The sequence below is a fragment of the Armigeres subalbatus genome, chromosome 2 (genome assembly GCF_024139115.2).
Source record: "Armigeres subalbatus isolate Guangzhou_Male chromosome 2, GZ_Asu_2, whole genome shotgun sequence".
Lineage (NCBI taxonomy): Eukaryota > Metazoa > Arthropoda > Insecta > Diptera > Culicidae > Armigeres > Armigeres subalbatus.
Window position 1 is genome coordinate 438,053,263 of NC_085140.1, and position 23,676 is coordinate 438,076,938.

The 23,676-nt window shown below is 40.2% G+C and overlaps 2 protein-coding genes, 1 long non-coding RNA gene and 2 pseudogenes across 5 annotated transcripts; 3 read left to right on the top strand and 2 right to left on the bottom strand.

Annotated features, from left to right (window-relative positions):
* On the top strand, positions 1-2,542 carry LOC134218040 (uncharacterized). Of its 3 annotated transcripts, none has more exons than XR_009981229.1 (4): positions 1-161; positions 295-410; positions 481-666; positions 726-2,542. It is a non-coding gene; the product is annotated as an uncharacterized LOC134218040 (long non-coding RNA). The 3 variants fall into 3 exon arrangements; XR_009981230.1 differs by having other exon boundaries at positions 300-410; XR_009981228.1 differs by having other exon boundaries at positions 5-410.
* A 517-nt stretch (positions 2,543-3,059) lies between these two features.
* LOC134210381 (uncharacterized protein K02A2.6-like) lies at positions 3,060-3,672 on the bottom strand. Its single transcript, XM_062686434.1, has 2 exons — positions 3,181-3,672; positions 3,060-3,122 (listed from the first exon to the last, which is right to left on the bottom strand). The coding sequence occupies exons 1-2, from the start codon at positions 3,670-3,672 to the stop codon at positions 3,060-3,062; spliced, it is 555 nt and encodes a 184-aa protein (XP_062542418.1).
* A 182-nt stretch (positions 3,673-3,854) lies between these two features.
* Positions 3,855-6,313, bottom strand: LOC134210382 (uncharacterized protein K02A2.6-like). The gene is given in 4 exon segments (XM_062686435.1): positions 3,855-4,657; positions 4,660-4,716; positions 4,719-5,451; positions 5,513-6,313. Coding segments are annotated over 4 exon segments (2,394 nt in total).
* Positions 6,314-11,089: 4,776 nt separating this feature from the next.
* LOC134210383 (NKAP family protein CG6066-like) lies at positions 11,090-16,047 on the top strand (annotated as a pseudogene).
* Positions 14,880-17,000, top strand: LOC134210385 (SWI/SNF-related matrix-associated actin-dependent regulator of chromatin subfamily A member 5-like; annotated as a pseudogene).
* Positions 17,001-23,676: the final 6,676 nt, after the last annotated feature.

Sequence of the window (23,676 nt, forward strand, 5' to 3'; positions counted from 1 at the left end):
CAGGCCAAGTGTTACGGTTCATACAAAAATATTAAATCTTCCATACAAAACGTGTTACGAGAGGGAGGGAGGGGGTCTGAAACTGGCAAATTTTGCGTTACGTAATTTATGAACGGCCCCCAAGTAATTATATACTCAGAAATATAATAAATCCAAGAAAGGTTTGGAATTAAGCTGTTTAATAATTTTTGAATGTTATGTTCCCTCAGTTTAAAAAGTATACTATCTAAAGAATTTGATTTAAACTAAACTAGAATAACGTAATGATATTTTCCCTTTGCATTCTGTCTTGAGGAAAGAAAAATATTTTCTGACCACGCGTGTTTAATCGAGTGTCGCTAGTTTCAATAATTTGCTAATTTAAAATAGTTATATGCTGAAAAAAAAAACTATATGGGTTACCAGCAAAGGTGAGAAAGTGAAAAGCTTGGAGTAAAACATGTGGATATTTATTTCGATTATTTCGCTTTATGTACCTAGATCTGCCATTTCGTAACATGCATAAGTTTTATCGAAGGATATTCCACGTCAGCGTCTAAACTACAGAAGAGGCACAAGGACGTTCACCGGGGCATGATTTACTGAAGGGCGGTAACTTTCTGAAAACTTTCCATTACCATCAGAGAAAACATCTGGGCATGATGAAAAGTAGTCAATTTATGTACGGTACGTAGATTCTATTTCTTTTTTGGTAGATAATACCAATTGTTTCTATTTTATATTAGCTGAACTTTTGCTTGTGTGCCACATGCTAAGCGAATGCAAAAGCATCAACCGGGAGTCCACATCGACTTTTCCGTTTTTCCATCGCGAACATCTTTTGCGAACCTCGAGAAACTTATCGAACATAATGATTTTAAATAATATATTTTATTGATTGTTATAATTTGGAAATAAATATGTATTTTAAAATATAATCTGATTTGTTTATTTAGTTTTTTTGACGGGCTGAATATAACAAAAACAAAGCAATGCTACATTTCTTGCAAAGTATTCTATGTTTAATATTTCAAAGTTATACTTTACGTAGTATAAACAAAAGTTATACTATGCTCGTATTGTTGCCAGTTAAACAAGCTTGGGGTCAACCAGGCGAATAGACATTTAGTATGACATCTAATCTATTTAGTATTAATATATTTCTGAGTGTACTGCGCTGCCAAACGGCTTAAACTCCCTCATAAAACATTTGACAGATGGGATATCTGCTGGTACACCGACGAAGTCGGGTGCCGACGAAATCAACTGTTTTTATCGCCGACGAAATCGGGCCTTGACCTTGGTGTCGACGAAACCAACTGTTTTTATTTACCACCGATGAAATCGGGTGTCGTAAAAATCAACCTTAACACTAGGATTCATTCGTTCAGAAAATCGTTGTAACTAAATTTTCAAATGGCTATATCTCAGTGGTTTTTCAACCGATTTTCTCAGTTTTTTCACCAACCTCTTAGCCATCTCTTCTAGTTTCTGGACATTCCAAAATATTGTATCTAGGGGTGTTCAATTTTTCACTAGAGCTGTGGGAGTAAAGCAACGGATTTAGAAAAATGCGATTTTGGAGATATACTTATATTTTATTACCAAAAATGATATCTATTCATATAATGATGATGGAAATGATAAAATAACAAATAAAAGACATCACCTGGAACATAAGAACACATTTTGAGCATCCCTACTATGCATACGATGATAATTCGGTACCTTTAGGAACCACTTTATACTACACGATGTATAAAGCTTCAGAACATGTTTTCAAGCATGTTGTCTACTGTGAACTAGTTAAAATAAATGTAAACTATATACGAAACATGTGTGATAATAAATTATTGTTATGTCCGGATTACTTCCAGAATAAAATGGACTTGACTTTTCTTAAAAAGAACTATCTTTATTGGAAGTCAAATCAATACTGCATAAGAATGACATATTGGTTTTCTTTTTATAGTAGAGCAAAGGTAACTTAGATAAAAAATTATAATCCATTGATTACTACGATCCAACATTTCCCCCCTTACGGCTTCATCATCCAATAGGGCTTGAACCGGGCTGGTAGTTGAATCACTCGTCGTCCTCTTTCTATGATTGGTGTCACAGGATGTACTGCTTCTGCTAATTCATTCTGGGTTTCTTCAACGGTTTCATCTCCATTATCTGACAAGTCATCTGTTAGATAGGAGTCGTCAGGAATATCTTCTGATGGTTCTGGTGGTTCTCCAATCTGGTGGTGTTCTTCAAGCTGAGGTTGCTCTTCAAGCTGAGGTTGCTCTTCAAGCTGATGTGGTTCAATTTCTTCCGGAATTGATAGCCCGAAATTGTCATAGAAAATTGATAGTGGATTTTGTTGAAATTGCAGGGATTCTTCTGAAACACGAGCCTTCATTTGGTTGACATGTGAACGAATCAGACGATGTTGATTTTCCAGGAACACGTTATAGTTGACAGTGCCGATCTTCTCTATCACGGTTGCAGGTTGCCACTGCCAGGAGTTCAAACGATGAATCTTGACGTAGACAGTATCTCCTTGATGGAACCCTCTTTGGACTGCGCCGTGCTTTTGTTGAATATATTGTTCTGCTTCCTGTCTCTTGATGTGGAGCCTTTGTTACGTTCGGTAGGTTTGAGCAATGACAATACGGTACGAAGCGGTCTTCCAAACATCAGTTCAGCGGGAGTTTTGCCATTCAAGTCGCTGGATGGAGTCGAATGGTATACGTGCAAAAAGGTGCTGAGTGCTTCTTCCAATGCTTCTCCTCCTGACCGAATTTTGCGAAGACTTCTCTTCAGGGTATCCACGAATCTTTCGGCTAACCCGTTTGATTGTGGGTGGTATGGTGCGATGCGGATATGACGAATGCCTTGATTTGTACAGAATGCTTGAAATTCATGGCTCGAAAATTGAGTGCCATTGTCGGACACGATTAGCTCCGGAATGCCGAATGTTGCAAAGGTTTGGTTAAGTATTTTGATGGTGGTTTTGGTTGTCGTTGATCTCGTTGAGTGTACTTCAGGCCACTTAGAGTATGGATCGACTATTATTAGAAAATATACGCCATCTACAGGTCCTGCGTAATCGATATGAATCCTTGACCAGGGTTTGGCAGGAATCGGCCACGATTCTAATGTTGTTTTAGTAGGAGTTTTGGCTGTTTTTGAGCATGGTGTGCAGTGTTTCACGTAGTCCTCGATGTCGTTGTCAATACCGGGCCAGTATACGAAGCTCCTCGATATTGCTTTCATACGTACCATTCCGGAATGACCTCGGTGGAACTGTCGCAGGATTCTTCGTCGGAATATCTCAGGAACAATGACCCTATCGCCAAACATTACACAACCGTCGATTATGCTGAGTGATTCTCGTCTGTTGTAATATGGTTGAACAGCAGTGGGGAGATTCTTGGAGCAGTCGGGCCATCCGTCACGAATGTACTTGATAACAGTTTGAAGCGTGGCATTTGTTGATGTTGCTTCCTTCAATGCTGCAAATGAGACGGGAACGTTTTCCGTTGCATCGGAAAGAATGCTTGACAAATCTTCCTCGAGGGTGAGCGCTGCGATGACATATTCTTCTTCTGGTTGGATGGTTTTATCGATCAGCCGGGATAGCACATCTGCACAACCAAAGTCGTTCGTGGATACGTGTTTAATCTCGAAGTCGTAGTTCATCATTGTAAGGGCCCAACGTTGTAATCTGTTTGCTGTATGCAACGGAATGCCCTTTTTGGAACCGAATATGGACAGTAGCGGTTTGTGGTCAGTCAGCAGCGTGAAATGACGTCCGAGCAAATATTTATGGAACTTGGTTACTGCATAAACTAACGCAAGTGCTTCTTTTCAGGTTGTCCATTGTTTCATTCTGCTGGAGCAAGTGTTCTGGATGCGTGCTGTATGGCCTTCATGGCACCATCAGGGAATTGGTGGAATATGACTGCACCAATTCCACTGCTGGATGCGTCTGCTGCCACAATAATCGGTAGTTTGGGATCGTAATGCGTCAGAAGTAAATTTGATTGGAGAATTGTCTTGAACTGGTCAAAAGCCCTCTGGCATTCTGGGGTCCACCGCCATTTTGTTTCTTTCTTCAAGAGCTGGTCCATCGGATGGCGCAATGCTTGTAAGTTGCGCACGAATCTTCCATAAAAGTTGACTGCACCCAGGTACGACCGGAGCTCGGAGATGTTGGTTGGTGGTGGAATTGTAGTGATTGTTTTTACCTTTTCGGGATCAGGATGGATGCCTTGCTTGTCCACGATGTGTCCCAAGTAGCCGAGTTGTGATTGAAAAAAACTACATTTCTCAGCTTTGACATGGAACCCATACTTCTTTAACCGCTGGAACAGTTGGTTGAGTGATGCCAAATGTGACTCCATGTCCTTTGAGAATACGATAACATCGTCGATAAATGAACGGACTCCTGGTATGTTGGCAATCATTGCATCTACCAGACGTTGGAAAGCTCCTGGCGCTGATTTTACCCCTGGTGCTAGGCGATTGAACTGGAACAAGCCACGATGGGTGTTAATCGTGAGTAACTTCTTGGAATCATCATCTACCTCGAGTTGCAGGTAAGCGTCTGAAAGGTCGACGATACTGAAGATGGTGCTGCCGTTGAGTTGAGCGAAAATTTCCTCCGGAGTTGGAAGCGGATAATGATTGGCTTCAGCGCTTCATTGAGTCCAGTCGAGTAGTCCGCGCAGATGCGGACTCGGCCGTTGGTTTGCGTACCGCCACGATAGGAGCAGCCCATTCAGAGAAATCGACCGGCTGAATGATGCCCAATGATTGTAGCCGTGTGAGTTCGGCATCAACCAATGGTACAGTGTTGAATGGAACCGGTCGTTTTGGACAGAATACTGGTTTGGAATTTGATTTCAGATAGAGTTTTACCTTCAACTTCTTACAATGTCCTAGAGATTTACTGAATACTTCTGAGTGCTTTGCTCGGAACTCACGAACTTGCTGATCGAGCGACTTCATCTTGATTTGATTGCAGACCGAGTCGATGGGAATTGACCATAGTCCGAACAATTCTATCCAGTCGATGCCCATGAGGTTGAGGTTGGCAGTAGATGTTACAAAACAGCGTCCTTGGGTGCTTCTGTCGTTGATGCATATTTCGCACTGGAATTCGCCCATGAGCTTGAGCGGCTTGCCTGATGCGTTCATGGCTTGAATAGTTGGTTTCTTGATTGCAGGTCTTCCCAAGTAGTTCCACGTTTGTTTCGAGATCACCGTGATGTCGCTCGCTGTATCCAATTGTAGCTTGGTTGCTACGCCATTAATGAATGTGGGCACGTACTTTCGCTTGTTTGAATGTTGAGCGATGTGGTTCACAACATATACGCCTCGGGATTTTGCTTTTCTGGTGGATTTGCTGGATTTGAATGATGACTTTTCTCCTCTTCCGGTTTCACTGATTTTGCTTGGAAAAGCAGCTGCAATAACCCTCTTTGTGGCCAACCCGTTTGCATTCTTTGCACATGTGATTTGCGAATGAACAATCCCGAACATAGTGCATTTGTCCACATTGCCAACAAGGGGTGCGGGGAGTTTTACTTTCCGGCTTCGATGGCTGTTTCTGACGATGGATTCCTCTGTCATTCTTTTCTTGAAGTGCGTGCACCGTTGATTTCGAGAATGATGGACGCTCGATCATGGAAGTGTCCGCTTGAAGATTGACGAGCCGTTGATAGTCGTCGATCAGGGTTTGAAGAGTGACGGGTGTCCCTGCTACTTCGTTTTCGATTCTGGAGAGTAGTCTTGCTCTAATGTCCGCGTAGTCATGACCTTTGAGACCACAGACAAACATCAGGCATTTGAATTGATCAATTTTCATGTTTTTGAAGTCAAAATCCTCACAAGCACGGTTGACTTTGCCAGCGTAATTGATTATGTCCTCTGCTTCCGTTTTTACTAGCTGCAGACACTGGTACCGTTTGCTGAATATGGACATTTGCGCTTCGAAAATTTTCTTGAGGGTTTTGATAGTGTCGGCAAAATTCAAGTCTTTTGACAGCTTTGGCAGGATAAAGTTGACGTACCGGGTATGTGCCGGTGTATCCAACTTTCGCAGCAGCAGTCGGACCTTGGCGGCATCGTCCAAGTTCCTGGCGTCGGAATCGAAAAGGTCCTCGTAACGGCTGTACCACTTCTCGAAGGTTATTCCGTTTTCCGGGTCGAATGAAAATTCACTAATGTTCGTTGCTAAGGCTTCGATTGTTTGCTCCGGGTTGCTAGGTGCTGGTGTCGGCTGCGCTAGCTTCTGCAGGAGCTCCGCCATTTGAAGGATTGCTTGCTGAAGATCTGCCATTGCCTCCGGTTCTTAAGTCCTCGTCGCCAATTGTTATGTCCGGATTACTTCCAGAATAAAATGGACTTGACTTTTCTTAAAAAGAACTATCTTTATTGGAAGTCAAATCAATACTGCATAAGAATGACATATTGGTTTTCTTTTTATAGTAGAGCAAAGGTAACTTAGATAAAAAATTATAATCCATTGATTACTACGATCCAACAATTATGATGTTCTAGGATCTCCGAACTGTACTGGAATTTGAATCAAATGGTCTACCGAAAAAACCAAGGCTTCCATGTAGCCCCCAGCCGCAGTATCAACCCAATTATGTCCTCCGAGTATTTGTCTTTCACTTGCGTCTCAAATCCAAACATATGAGATGTTGTAAGATCTCCAAATTGTCCTGGAGTTTGAATCAAATGGTCTATCGAATCAACCAAGGCTTCCATGATGTCCCATACCGCGATATCAACCCAATTATGTCCTCCGAGTATTTATCTTTCACTTGCGTCTCAAATCCAGGCATTTGAGATGTTGTAAGATCTCCGAATTGTCCTGAAGTTTGTGTAAAATGGTCTATCGAATCAACGAAGGCATCCATGATGTCCTTAGCCGCGGTGTCAACCCAATTATGTCCTCCGAGTATTCATCTTTCACTTACATCTCAAATCCAGGCATTTGAGATGTTGTAAGATCTCCAAATTGTCCTGGAGTTTGAGTAAAATGGTCTATCGAATCAACCACGGCTTCCATGATGTCCTCTGCCGTAGTATGAACCCTATTATATCCTCCGAGTATTTGTCTTTCACTTTCATCTCAAATCCAGGCATTTGAGATGTTGTAAGATCTCCAAATTGCCCTGGAGTTTGAGTAAAATGGTCTATCGAATCAACGAAGGCATCCATGATGTTCCCAGCCGCGGTATCAGCCCAATTATGTCCTCCGAGTATTTATCTTCCAGCTGCGTCTCAAATCCAGGCATTTGAGTTGTTGTAAGGTCTCCAAATTGTCCTGGAGTTTGAGTAAAATGGTCTATCGAATCAACCAAGGCATCCATGATGTCCTCAGCCGCGGTGTCAACCCAATTATGTCCTCCGAGTATTCATCTTTCACTTGCATCTCAAATCCAGGCATTTGAGATTTTGTAAGATCTCCAAATTGTCCTGGAGTTTGAGTAAAATGGTCTATCGAATCAACCACGGCTTCCATGATGTCCTCTGCCGTAGTATGAACCCTATTATGTACTCCGAGTATTTGTCTTTCACTTGCGTCTCAAATCCAGGCAATTGAGTTGTTGTAAGATCTCCAAATTGCCCTGGAGTTTGAATAAAATGGTCTATTGAATCAACGAAAGCTTTCATGATGCCCCTAGCCACGGTATCAACCCAATTATGTCCTCCAAGTATTTATCTTTCACTTGTGTCTCAAATCCAGGCATTTGAGATATTGTAAGATTTCCAAATTGCCTTGGAGTTTGAGCAAAATGATCTATCGAATCAACCAAGGCTTCCATGATGTCCTCTGCCACGGTATCACCCCAATTATGTACTCCGGGTATTTGTCTTTTACTTGCGTCTTAAATCTAGGCATATTCGATGTTGTTAAATCTCCAAATTGTCTTGAAGTTTGAATCAAATGGTCTAACGGATCAACCAAAGCTTCCATGAAGTCCTCAGCCGCGGCATCAACTCAATAATGTCCTCTGAATATTTGTCTTTCACTTGCGTCGCAGTTTTAGGCAATTGAGATGCTGGAGACATAGTTCCAGGCGAGGTTGATTTGGTTGATAGACAACTTGATCCACATTCAGGGTGATTTGGGGGACTAATAACATCGCATTTTTATATACCAAACATGTGCATGGGCTCGGGAGATTGGATAAAAACATCTGCTGAAGACATATTTCAAGGTAGGGTTGATTTGCAAGTCGTGGTTCATTTGGAAAGTAATTTAAAAACAATTATGTTCACTAAATTGCGTTGATATCGTGGCTGAAGACATCATGGAAGCCTTGGTTGATTCGGTAGGCCATTTGATTCAATCTCCAGGACAATTTGAAGATTTTACAACATTTTATATGCTTGGATTTGTGACGCACGAGAAAGTCAAATACTCGGGGGCCGTAATTGAGTTGATACCGTGGCTGGGGAGTTCATGGAAGCCTTGGTTGATTCGGTAGACCATTTGATTTAAACTCCAGAATAATTTGGAGATCTTCCAACATATTATATGTCTGGATTTGTGACGCAAGTGAAAGACAAATACTCGGAGGAAATAATTGTGTTGAAACTGCGGCTGGGGATATTATGGAAGCATTCGTTGATTCGGTAGGCAATTTGTTTCAAACTCCAGGAAAATTTGGATATCTTTCAACATCTCATATGCCTGGATTTGTGACGTAAGTGGAACTTGAAGACTCAGAGAACATTATTGGGTTGATACCGCCGCTGGAAACAGCATGGAAGCCTTGGTTGATTTGCTAGACTATTTGATACAAACTCCAGGACATTTAGGAGATATTACAATATCTCATTTGCCTGGATTTGAGACGCAAGTGAAAAACAAGCTAGAGACTTCATGGAAGCCTTGGTTGATTCGATAGACCATTTCACTTAAACTCCAGGATAATTTGGAGATCTTACAACATCTCAATTACCTTGATTTGAGGCGCAAATGAAATGCAAATACTCGGAGGACATAAAAGAGTTGATATCGCGGCTGACGGCATCATGAAAGCTTTGGTTGATTCAATAGACCATTTTGCTCATACTCTAGAACCATTTGAAGATCTTACAACATACCCTATGCATGGATTTAAGACGCAGGTGGAAGACAATTATTTGGAGGACATGATAGAGTTTATACTGCGACTGAGAACATCATGGAGGCCTTGGTTGATTCGATAGACCATTTTACTCAAAATCCAGGACAGTTCGGAGATCTTAGAACATCTCAAATGTCTGGATTTGAGACGCAAGTGAAAGATAAATAAGGGAGGGACATAATTGGTTTAATACCGCGGCAGGGGACATCATTGGAGCCTTAGTTGATTCGAAAGACCATTTTACTCATACCGGGATAATTTGGAGATCTTACAACAACTCAATTGCCTGAAACTGCAACGCAAGTGAAAGACAAATATTCAAAGGACATAATTGGGTTGATGCCGCGGCTGGGGACTTCGTGGAAACCTTGGTTGATTCGTTAGACCATTTGATTCAAACTGCAAGAAAATTTGGAGATCTTACAACATCTCATATGTCTGGATTTGAGACGCATGTGAAAGACAAATACTCGGAGTACATAATTGGGGTGATCCCGCGGCAGAGGACATCATGGAAGCCTTGGTTGATTCGATAGACCATTTTACTCAAACTCCAGGACAATTTGGAGATCTTACAACATCTCATATGCCTGGATTTGAGGCGCAAGTGGAATGCAAATACTTGGAGGACATATTTGGGTTGATACCGCGGCTGGGGACATTCTGGAAGCCTTGGTTGATTCGATAGACCATTTCACTCAAACTCCAGGACAATTTGGAGATCTTACAACATCTCAATTGCCTGGATTTGAGACGCAAGTAAAATATAAATACTCGGAGGACATAACTGGGTTGAAACCGCGTCTGGGGACATCATGTAAGCCATGGTTGATTCGATAGACCATTTTACTCAAACTCCAGGACAATTTGGAGATCTTACAACATCTCAAATGGCTGGATTTGAGACGCAAGTGGAAGACAAATACTCGGAGGACTCGGAGTAGGGTTTATACTACGGCAGAGGACATCATGGAAGGCTTAGTTGATTCGATAGACCATTTTACTCAAACTCCAGGGCAATTAGGAGATCTTACAACATCTCAAATGCCTGGATTTGAGATGCAAATGATAGACAAATACTCGGAGGACATAATAGGGTTTATACTACGACAGAGTACATCATGGAAGCCTTGGTTGATTCGATAGACCATTTTACTCAAACTCCAGGACAATTTGGAGATCTTACAACAACTCAAATGCCTGGATTTGAGATGCAAGTGAAAGATAAATACTCGGAGGACATAATTGGGTTGACACCGCGGCTGAGGACATCATGGATGCCTTGGTTGATTCGATAGACCATTTTACACAAACTCCAGAATAATTTGGAGATCTTACAACATCTCATATGTTTGGATTTGAGACGCAAGTGAAAGACAAATACTCGGAGGACATAATTGGGTTGATACTGCGGCTGGGGGCATCATGGAAGCCTTGGTTGGTTCGGTAGACCATTTGATTCAAATTCCAGTACAGTTCGGAGATCCTAGAACATCATAATTTATTATCAGACATGTTTCGTATATAGTTTACATTTATTTTAACTAGTTCACAGTAGACAACATGCTTGAAAACATTTTCTGAAGCTTTATACATCGTGTAGTATAAAGTGGCTCCTAAAGGTACCGAATTATCATCGTATGCATAGTAGGGATGCTCAAAATGTGTTCTTATGTTCCAGGTGATGTCTTTTATTTGTTATTTTATCATTTCCATCATCACTATATGAATAGATATCATTTTTGGTAATGAAATATAAGTATATCTCCAAAATCGCATTTTTCTAAATCCGTTGCTTTACTCCTACAGCTTTAGTGAAAATTTGAACACCCCTAGATACAATATTTTGCAATTTCCAGAAACTAGAAGAGATGGCTAAGAGGTTAGTGAAAAAACTGAGAAAATCGGTTGAAAACCCACTGAGATATAGCCATTTGAAAATTTAGTTACAACGATTTTCTGCACGAATGTATCCGCGTAAGTTTTTTTAGCGAATCAATCCTAGTGTTAATCATGCGATACTTCAGATTTTCGTCGGTCGATTTCGTCGGTTTAGTTGCTTTTTTGTGCTATACTACGTTAGCCGATTAATCAACCAGCTAAATTGGTTCAAATCTATTGATTTGGTTGGCCGATTTAAATAATGTATTGTTTAATCGCTAAACGCCCCTGTAAAGCTCCCATAAGCGTCTGTGCAACAAACAACCGATTAGTCGGATGTAAAGTAGGCCGATCCGACCGACGAAAACCGACTAAATCGGGGGAAAAGTCGGTATTGTAGATCCAGTTGAAAACCGAACTGAGCTCTCGCGACAATCGCATTTTCTCCCATTTCCGAATGTCGGAACTGCATCGCGAGTGGTGCGCATGATGGCGCTCGGCTATGGCATAGATGCGCACTACTCGCGATGCAGTTGCGACATCCGGGAATGGGAGAAAATGCGATTGTCGCGAGAGCTCAGTTCGGTTTTCAACTGGATCTACAATAGGATGTTTTATGGGGTCACCACCGGTAATCTTGCTCTTAAGCAGACCTTACACGAGGCATATATTGACAATACTTTTTTCGTCAATCTTTTCATCAAACTTTTCTTCAATATTTTCACTGATTAGCCGGCATGGCCGTAGCTGAAGAAAAACTCAATTTTTTCTTGAACTAATATGAATCAAAAAGCGGTATAACGCAGAAAACACGCACACACTCAATCGTCATCGACTCCTGTGGGCAAACTGCGGGGGGAGATGAGGGGAAATATTGAAAAGAATATCAAACTTTTCTGATTTCCCTCAATATTTACTTCAATATTTTGGGTTCGCACTCACACGATCAATCTTTTTCTTCAATAATCAAGAGTTTGTCAAACTTTTTCCGTCGTGTGGGGTCTGCTTTACATGTGTCTCACAGAGCATGTGAAACTAACCGAATTTTGACTGGAGGTTTACCGAATTCGTTGAGCGGGTATTCACAAAAGATATTTTAGTTACTAGATAAAGATTGTCGCTACTGTTCCCTTTGTTCTGCTGTCCGAAACATGTGTGGTACATACCTGTCAAATCGTATGGATTTTCCATCTTTGACATTTAGCTCCCCTATCCTCGCCAGCAAAAGATGTTCCGGACAGCGACGACAGCGACAATCTTTATCTAGTAAATAACTAAAATATCTTTTGTATTCACTCAAACAAAACAACACCAAATTTTCAAAACGACTTATCTGCTTTTGTAAACAAAAATTCAAACGTCAATTTGATGAATCTGAGAGCAATCCCACGCAAACCAACAGCATCTATAGACGAATCCAAGTAAAAATAAGAAGAAGACACACGACGGTGTTAACTTTGACAGATCCTACAGCACAGCATAGGAAGATCATTTTAAAATGCTTATAATAAATTCTAGAGAAATTGTAATTAAAATCTGATTAATGTAGGATACGGAAAAAGTTCTGAATTACATATTCGGAAGCTTATCTCAATTTTTTGAATATTTTCCAAAAATGTATCTATCATACAGTTCGGAACTTTTTCCGTATCATACTTCAATCAGATTTTAATTACATTTTGTCTAGAATTTATTATAAGCATTTTAAAATGATCTTCCTATGCTGTGCTGTAGGATCTGTCAAAGTTAACACCGTCGTGTGTCTTCTTCTTATTTTTACTTGGATTCGTCTATACGTATAGGTAGAGTCCTATAAGAAGAGTAACGTCATGTGCCACGTTTGACAGGTCTCCTGCTCGTTTGGAACGCGCATTTGTATGGAACTGACAGACGATTCTGTTCCAATTCTGACACTTGACGACACTGTTATTATAGTCACTGTAGTATAGGTGAAGGCTTCTGCCAGGAACTAATAACCGGGACGTGAGTGTCCCGAAGAACCGATTAAAAATTCATGCAACCCAGAAGAGCTGACGAGACCAGCACCGCCAGAGGCGCTAGTGTAGTTTACTCACATTATGGTTAAATTTATTTTGAAGTGTTTCGGAAAGTGTAGACTTTTTTGCTGTGAGTTTTGACAGATATTTTTATGATCTTGATTTCCGTTTTGCATTCATTGTTTGTTTGTTTGTTTGTTGAAAATGTAAGCAGGGTAACGTTTAATTTTGAACCTTTAACGTTTTAACGAAATGAACACTTAACCAAAACCGTTGTTCTGCATTGAAGGATGGCCCAGCAGAAGTTTAGATGGTGGGGAATCGTCCGGTCCTGTCGAAGATGGGAACACGACATGTACCAGGAGAAACAGTCGCGAGGCGATGCGGATCGTGGCCGTCGAGCCGGATTGATCTGGGGGAAGGAACGAGGAAGTGCAAGTAACAGTATGAACGAGGAAGTCATGCAGTCAAGGCGATTGCAGCAGCGGGAAATTATTGGAGAGGAGGGAGGAGATCCGATGAGGAGAAGGAGCAATCCGAGGCTAAAAAAATGAGGCGAAGAAGAAGAAAAAGGATAGCAGTGATAAGAAGGATGATAAGAAGAAGAAATCCAGTTAGAAGAACCCGAAGAACCGCAATCGGTTTCTTCCTCGTCATCCGCGGATTCGTCCTCTTATTCGTCATCATCGAACAACAACGAGGAGGAAGAGGAGTTGGTCGAAAAGTCGGGTAGCAAAGCGGAAGCCAGAGCCGAATCTTTCAAGGATAGTGGTGGCGCGGACGAGGAACTGGGCGATGGCGTAGTGGGACCGATCAAAACCAGCGGTAATCTAAGCCAGAAGGACTTTGGTCGGGCACTGCTGCCTGGTGAGGGTGTCGCGATGGCCGCCTATGTGACCGAGGACAACCGAATTCCGCGGCGTGGTGAAATCGGGCTTACATCGGACGAGATTGCCAATTTTGAGGACGTTGTATACGTGATGAGCGGTAGCAGGTAAGTTTTATCACTTTTTTATATCATTCTGTCATTTTACTAATTTTGGTATATCCTCGGGTATACTTTCATTAAAGCGCTGCTTTTCCATTAAGCTTTTCGTTCTTTTTTAGTTTTATTATTTTTTGTTCTTTTATTCTCGTTTCGGCTATCTTTTAATTTTGCCATGATTTTCTTTTGTATATGGATGAACAATTTAAAAGATAATGAATAACATAATTTTTCTTTTTTTTTCAGGCATCATCGCACGGAGTCGGTCCGTAATCGTAAGGAAAATCAAATCTATTCTGCGGACGAGAAACGAGCGCTTTCCATGTTTAGCAAGGGAGAACGTCAGAAGCGCAAAAACAAGATCCTGTCGCAGTTCAAGGAGACGATCAGCGCTAAACTAGCCAGTGACAAGCGTTGAGTAGTTTAGCGTTAACTAGGATTAACTAACTATCGTTAACTAGGAAAACGCATGTTCTGCGCTCGTGCTCTCAGGTTCGTCACCATACTCATTTTCTGCCGCATCGCCCTTCATAGTGCTGCAGCCACCTTTGGATTATCTTTTATATTACTGTTTTTAAATAATATGGACCTATGGACAATTAAAAATAAAAATCTTCAATTTCAGAGCCTTTGGATGAGACAACGTATCATGAAGCAAATCAAATCGTATCGACTGCTGCGATTGGTACCAGTGTCAGCGATCCTAATGATCCTAATGATAAAATATCGGAAAACAACAACACAACTCCAATCTGCAAAACCGAAATTGTTCAGATCAACCTGACTTCGAAGATGCAATTCTAGTCGCTGTAGTTGAGTCACAAAACTTTACCCCAGTACGCCAAACCTTCGTTAGAGAGCATCCAATCGAGAGTAATCGACGCATCCACCGTCATGGATACTGCGGATGACAATTTACTGCCAAACTCGGACGCGGATGAACCAATCCCTTCGACCCCGTTAATTGATATTAGCAGTTCTATGATATCAATCTGCTTCGATGATGACGACTTTAAGAAAACAAAGAATCACTCTACTCACCAAGTGAAAAGCGTGACTAGCGTAGGTGACTTTGTGATTCTAGAATTGCATGAAGGTAACCGAGAACCAGATTACCTGATCTGAATCAGAATTACCACCTGCAACATCTGCCTCGGTGTCATCACAAATAAGTATGTTGGAATTATATCCCGATACTGATTCTTTGCTAGTTCAAACTCTATCAAGAGTTTTTGACGAAGAGTTGAACTGCTTTTATTACGTTGATGAAATACAAGATGGGGCTTCCCTAATCTTCTATGATTTTCTAGGATCTTCTATGACATCTTCTAATTTGCCATCAACCTATTTGATCTACAACGGTGAGGATGATCAGATTGAAGAAAATCAGATCAAAAGCGGCGTTGAAAATCCTAGAACCGCCGACAACCCCTAACATCCACATTTCAACAAACATTGACAAAATCAAGACGTATGCATTTAAAAGAAAATCTTAAGCAATCCAATCGAAGGCCAAAGAACAGGCACCTAAATTAATCAAAAAAGGTAATCGTAAATTAGATAGATTTATTTTGTTCTCGAAAATAATTTTATTTCTTTTCTACTTCAAGCGCATTCTAAAAAACATCGCATTGAAATGGTTCTACAGTCAACTAACCCATCTGTTGGAAAACCGAAAAGACCACCTCGTGAAAGCACGGTAGTTAATCCACGTCAACGGCACGAAGTTCAATTCAAACGCAAGCTCTCTCGTTGTTGGATGTTTCTTTAAAAGCAACCCAAACCGCCACCGTTGCAACGCACGTCTTCTACAACTCCTTACCCTTCAACTTCGTCGTCGCGGTCTGCATCTCGTTCCTTGGTAGCTCCAATGCCTATCGTGAAGTGAATTCGGCCAACACCCTGTTGCGGATGGGAACGCAGAAAAAACTGCATGAGTTGTGGGCTTTGCTGAATTTTCTGTTGCCGGATATTTTCAACATCGGAAATGATTTTGACTCCTGGTTCGACCCTAATGAATGCATTGGGGAAAACAAAATTATTGAACGTTTGCATGCGGTATTGAAACCTTTTCTGCTCCTGAATTCGAAAGTAGAGAAGAGGGTGCCGAAAAAGGAGGTCAAAAGTGCGAAAATCAAGTGGTTAAATTGGTTATTCAACAAAGGCGTTTAGTGGACAACAAAACCATTCGATTCGCCCCCATCGCGTTTTCGATCATGTGTTGCAGAGAGGTGAAAAGCAAACCCCAGAGCAAGCTGCCAAGCAGGGATAATCTTCATTGCGTAGTTTTACCTTGGACACCGAATACCTCGAAAACCGTTCGGTTCATCAGTTCGATGGAGAGAATTATCATGAGAAACAAAAACTGCACGCTCTTAGCTCCTGGATTAAACCAAAAATGGCAAGAATAAAACCTACTATGCAGTTGATGCATATTTCAAAGAGGCTCTCCGAGTGGACGAACCCAAAGTATCGAAAGCTGCCCGTCCTCCGAAGCAACCAATTGTTCACGACTTCCAGTTTTTCCCACCGAGTCTCTGTGAGCTGTTCGATCATGAAATGTACAACTATCACAAAACGGGCATGGGCATGGAAGCAATCAAGGTCCAACGGAAGGAACAGCGTAAGATCCATAAAGCGGACCCGCTCAGCGATTAGGAGCTGCTCGGAAAAGAATCGCTTCTGACGCAATGCTTCACCAACTGGAACAAACGAGACTTCAATCAGTTCAAAAGTCAAAACCAACGAATCGGTCGGGATGGTCGGGACGGTCGGGAAAACATTGCCAAGGAGGTGGAGGGCAAAACACCGGAAGAGGAGTACAGTGCGGTCTTCTGGGAACGTTGCCACGAGCTGCAGAACATTGAGCGGCTGATGGCTCAGATCGAACGAAGCGAGGCAAAGATACAACGCTGGACATCGATTAAGAAGGTCCTTGGCAGTAAGGTAAGGAGAATGAGGAACAAGACGACCACCCTGTTTTTGACACAAAATTGCAGTGTGCCACCCATTTGAGGTTCAGGGAATGGCGTATTATGCTGTAATATGCTAATACATATCTCAATATAGTGAATAATTTTTTTTGACTTGATCTTATCACCATCTTCAACATCACCGGAGATGTGGTCTACCGGAAGGAATGGGAGAAACATCCGCCTGCACAGAAGATAATGATTCTGGTAGTGCGGTTCCGAGCTGCAGAACAATGAATCGGGATTCCTGGAAGACGAAAAAGGCCTAAGGCGGGTTCCACCTCCGGATGATAATGCGGAATAATAATATGCGGAAATGTGGCGTGACGGTAAGCTCGCAGTTTTTATATGTATTTCTTATACATGATTTGTAATTGTTGTTTTACTGTATTAGTATATGCGAATAAAAATGATAAATAAAATGAAAACGGAATATTCAATTTTGCATACGTAAAATTTTATTCTGACCTACTACAGACTCAAATTGAAAGCACACCCTACTTGTTGTTTTGAATGCTAAACTGTTAATTCGAAAGTAAAATACACATTTAGTTTTGAGAGGAAAATGTCATTTTAAAAAGTCAACTCCTGTCACAGTTCGTACTGGAGTAACATTCTTGCACTTGTAGATTTAACAGTCTAATACTTTCTACTGAAAATCACTAACTAATTTTCTCAACTTTACCAACGTTTTATTTAATTTTACCAACGATTTTTTTGTGTGGTATTACTTTGTTTTGCGATGAGATGAATATATGTTCAGTGAGATCACAGATAACAGATATTTAGGCTGGTATACCATATGTGGGGCCCTTCTTAGCCGTGCAGTAAGACGCGCGGCTACAAAGCAAGACCATGCTGAGGATGGCTGGGTTTGATTCCCGGTGCCGGTCTAGGCAATTTTCGGCTTGGAAATTGTCTCGACTTCCCTGGACATAAAAGTATCATCGTGTTATACTAAGAACACACCTGTGGTACCATGGTACAAGAGGACAAGAAAATTATTCCAAGACTATCTTTGATAAAGACAATAATTGGTATGGTACTCAATTCAAGATTCTTGTGCCAAGGTACTTATACCACCAGTGTGTCATTAGCAAGGAATGTAATTGTCGCTGAAAAATGCAAAAACAACACAAGAGAATAGCGATAACTCTTTGTCCTCATCTGCAAAGGATAAAGACAATATTGCGTTCCGTTTTATTTGCAACAAACATGGAGAGGAAATTGTTGTGAACTTTTCAAACTGCGATAACTTGTATATTTCAGAAGTAAAACACAAATCATGTAAACAGATGGTTAAGTTTATGTCTAAACATTGATAACTGATACTTATTTAACTAAAAATATCATCAAAAACCGACTACTTCTCAAAATGCGCGGCAGGCGATCATTGTCCTATTCTGTTTGGGACAAACGCTTATTGCAAGTTGAGTTTGACCCAACATTTACAAGAGAGGACAATGTTGTTGTCTTTGGCAATGTTGTTATTTTAATTCCTTGGTCATTAGTATTAGCCTCATGAAACACGAATACAAAAATGGTAACCTGCAGGTTACCATACTAAGCCATGGCTTAGAAACCTCGCAGTTAATAACTGTGGAAGTGCTTAATGAACACTAAGCTGCGAGGCGGCTCTGTCCCAGTGTGGGGATGTAATGCCAATAAAAAGAAAAAGGAGAAGAACCATAGGTGTGTAAATATCAGCAACAGTTGATTCAAATGCATATATCATTTGGAAGGCGGTTGGCAATCGTTTGAAGATGGCGCGATAATCATTACTGTGTAACACGCAGCATATATACAACTGTCAAACGTTTGACGATTACTTATCAGTTGCGTCCGTATGTACTTCCGCAATCAGTTGAGTAGATGGCAGTAGTGAGTCAACGTATCACATATGGACCTATTGCACATAGGACCTATTTTCAAAGCACTCTAATCTGTTATTTGTGGGAAAAAAAGTTCCGTTTTCCATCCCACCACAGATAACAGATATTTTAACTAGAACCAATTTAATTGAAAATCATGTGTAAACTTTTGAATTAATATACGTAGGCTCACTACTGCCATCTACTCAACTGATAGCGGAACTACATACGGACGCAACTTATCAGCAATCGTCGAACGTAGCCAATGCGTTTGATAGTCGCATTTGGACTGCGTTTTAGACAACAATGATTGTCGCGCCATCTCCTAACGATTGCCAATTGCAGTTATAATTTTCAGAACATGTGAATCAACAATAAATGAATTATTGGCAGTGGCTGATTTTCTACCCGCCGCTTCCACATCCAGGCGCTGTCGTATATGCGTAAATAGCCAGCATGAGTTAACCGCCCGAAATTTGTATGGCGAAAGACATCTAACGCGGGTTTTCTCAAAATTATGAATTTTTCTTGAAAAACTATTTGGTACCTGTTATGACGGATGCTGTCCGCTACTACGTCTACCAAATATTTTTTCGATGAAGGTGCTTAATTTTGAGAAATCGAGCCTTAGATGCCTAGAATTTATTACAACCATTTTAAAATTATCTCTGCTGTACTGCAAGATCTGTCTGTTAAACACCGTCGTGTGTCTTCTTATTTTTGCTTCGTCTATTACCTTGATTTTGATATGTTGCAATGATTCGAAAGGAACAACCGCACCTTAGGAAATGCCACAATGTTATCTCCCCATCACAATAGAGTATACGGCCAGAAAAAAGCGCGGTGTGTCGTTTCCTGTGGGGAGCGCCGCGTGTACTTTTGAGCAAATGCGTTAGTAGTGCTTGCAACTAGTTATAAAAAGATGTTTTTTCAGCACGTTGTACGATTGATTCACGTTTCAGTTGTGCGATAAATACTACGAGGGCTGAAAAATCAAGTTTTGAACAAGCTATTTTTTGCAATGGCGAGAAATGGGGTTTTAATATGATAAATCTATACCAACATTGTACATTCTAAATTACTTCACATGATCATTCTTGCCAATAAGTTATGAAACACTGCATAGTTCGACAAACCATGAAGCGGTAGAAGTAGAAGAACTTGCCTTTGTTCATCAAGCTACAGTAATAGCCCGATTTTATCACCCCCTGGTAAATTTAGAGAATAATTTTTAATTTTTCAATTCATTTCACAAATATGAATCTTCTTAACCCTAGACAAAATGCGTGAACAAAATGTGAACACCCGTACTGTTCTAATGTTCGTTTATAATTATAGCACCCACATGAGTGTAAAAACGGATTTTAAGCAACTCTTTTCAGTTGAATAATGGTCATAAAGCACCCCTTTCATTGATATGAAAAGTAGGGCATTTCATCACTCAAGCACGAAACCAGGTATTATGATCAGGAATTGCAAAACAATGTTTCTCTCTAAATAACCATGCACACTGTTAAACAATAGTCCAGAAAAACTTGACACTCAAAAAAATATTGTAAAAATAAAAATCTGTTATAAAAATCTCGTAAATAAAGATTAGCAAAAGTTGATGAAAACTTGGATTTTCTTAAAGAAGTCAGTATTTAAAAACATATTTTTGCCTTTCTCGTACAACTAAGTTGTACCGAAAGGCTATCATTTCACTCCGAAAACGAACTTTTGATAGAAGCCTCTGAGACCCATAGTATTATATACCAATCGACTCAGTTCGACGAGCTGAGCACATGTCTGTCTGTCCGTGTGTATGTATGTGTGTATGTGTGTGCGTATGTGTGTGCACAAAAGCTATGAAAAACATTAGACAACTTTTCGTATAGTAATCCTTAACCGATTTTCTCGCAACAAGTTTCATTCGACAGGGGACAAAGCCTTGTTGATCACTATTGAATTTTATAACGATCGGTCATTGCATTTGAAAGTTATGAAGAAAATGGCACATCGGACCATATATACTCTAGGGATCCTATAATGAGAGATATGCGAAAGCGGCCATTGTAAGCCAATCGAGCATTGAGAACTGTCAAAACGTGAGCCAAATGAACGTTGTTATTGTTGCAGATTGAGACGAGGTTGAAAGGTATTGAGATAAATTTGGAGAAAAGTTTCATCGAATAAACAATTTGTTTTACTTTTGCGAGTAAAAGTAATCTAGTTTTTGTATCGTGTTTCGCCTATTTGTATTGCACTGTCATTTTAGTGATAATGCTTATTTAAACACTGTTAGTGGACATACAAACATATTCCAAATTGTTTTCAAATGCAAAGTCATATACAAGCTTCAACATTTTGCGCTGCGGCAAGTGCTGGAAGCGTTTGCTAACAAAAGTAACAGCGTTGCTAAATCGTCTGGAAAAGTATTTGCATATCTCTCATTATAGGATCCCTAATATACTCCATATAAGGTTGGTGTCTCAACTAAAGGCGAGAAAGGCACCACCAACGCTAGGTGGATTAATCTGGGTTTTTTTAATGAAGATCTTGACCAAGTACACATAGTATTGTACTTACAGTTGAAAACCGAAGTGAGCTCTCGCGACAATGGATCAATCAAGGTAACTCATTTTGCACTCACCGCATCAAAACAACGGCGGCACTGTATACGCATATTTCTACTCGTGTGTGTTTGACAGAACATGTCTACGGTGGCGCAATCTGCTCATTTCATAGCGGCAGTTTTTGCTTATTGATTGGTCCATTGAGTTTTTCCTTATTTCCTGTGTCGCAACTACGTCGCGACTAGTGCGCATCATGGCGCACGGCGGTGGCATAGATGCGCACTAGTCGCGATGCAGTTGCGACATCAGGAAATAAGGAAAAACTCAATTGTCGCGAGAGCTCACTTCGGTTTTCAACTGAAAGCACAATACATGTCTTCAAAGAATATTTCAGGACCATTAAAAATATTAATAGTTAAATGCTTGACCATGCTTGATAATATTTGAATAATGTATCTCAAACGGGGCAAGAAAACCCCATATTTAAACAATTAAATGATACCGAAGCTACTAAAACTCTTGCACAACCTTCAATTATGATTTACTATGCGCTGAATCTGTTGAGTAACGTACGTTATCAGATTTACTACCATTTTAAGCTGATTTTTATTATTCAATGGTTTTATACATTTTAAAATTCTAGATAAGGTTCAGTTATTTCATGTGATTTTGAAGGTATTAATGAAAAATAATTTAAAAAATATAACTTAATATAGCTATTATATTTGTTAATATTGATGCTCTAATACATTGATTTTTACAAGTGCCCTTCTTGCCCGTAGTATATTTGAACATTTGAACGAGTCAAAACAGTGTTTTAGTTAAGCCTCATTTAACAGGATTACCGTTCTTTTTTAAAGACTATCGTATTGTGACTATGGAAAAGCATGCTTGGTGAGAAGGTACAAAGTATCATCCGGCGTTTTATCAAAGGTTGTTGAATCAAAATCTGCAAAAACTGCTTTTATTGCTCTATAGCGCGAAAAAATGACTCACAATGTGTCCTTCTTTAGCAAAATTGAATATAAGTCAAAAATGTATTTTTCGTATATCTGTTATTATAACAAATTATTAATTATTTCATTTTGCCTTGATGTTATCAAGTTATTTTCTTTTACGTTCATTTTTTAAAAGAGTTAACACAAAGTGTGATAATTCGTATTATTACAAATATTACACTAGTGTGGAGGATCCGATTCGCACCCGTGATTAATCTCATGATTGGGACTGTAGATTTTGTCGCACGCTATGCTGGTTGGTCACTGTAGGAAACATGTGGACGTCCTTGTCAGTGGCGTAGCCAGAAAATTGATCGTGGGGGGTTCTCTGAACATTTTTTTTTTCGAAGAAAAAAAAAATCTTCTAAAAATGTTGTCTCTGGGGGGTTTTATGTCCAAAATCACCCCTGTGGCTACGCCACTGGTCCTTGTCCTTGTCATGAAACATCATTGTCGTAGAACTATTCTGCGATTTGTTCTTGTCAAAGAAAATTCGCACCTCATATGCAAATTTATCTTCAGCTTGTCCAAACAGGTGATGAATGAACGAATATCTACTTTCTATTTTTACAGAACTTCAGTACCGAACTACTAAAAAGCAGTTCGACAGTTTGTTGTCGAATTTAAAACGAACAGTCGCACCGCTCTTCAACGGCGGATTCCATACAGCTGTTTTCGGCTGGAATACGACAAGCATATTCGAATTAACAGTAAACTCCGTTTTTATATTAGTAGATAGATAAGGTTTCACATCTCACTACTCAGTACTAACTTCCATTTCTAAGTACTCACTGCTTAGTACTCTGAACGTCTCATTGTTCACAAGTTAGAGCTTGTACTTTAAACTATTCAAAAAAATGTGTACTCATATTCACATACATACAGACATCACCTCAGTTCGTCGAGCTGAGTCGATTGTTGGTATATAACACTATGGGTCTCCGGGCCTTCTATCAAAAATTCGTTTTCTGGGTGATCATATAGGCTTTCGGTAAAACTTTGTTGTACGATAAAGGCAAAAACGTCGTGGATATAGAAAAACGCAATACATATGTGCAATTTTTGACGATTTGTGTAATTTATTGTGGAAGAGAAAACATGAAGTAAAAGCCAGTTCATGACTAAGTCCGATTCATTTTGTTTTGCTTAATGACTTCTACTACGTACAGAAACAATTCGCTAACTGAGCGCTTCTTAACTGCTGCAGCCCAGTTTAAAAGCAGTTAACTATCAAAAGTAGACGTCAATCGAAATTCCGACTCCTCCCGCCATCACAAGATGTTTCACGTGGAGGA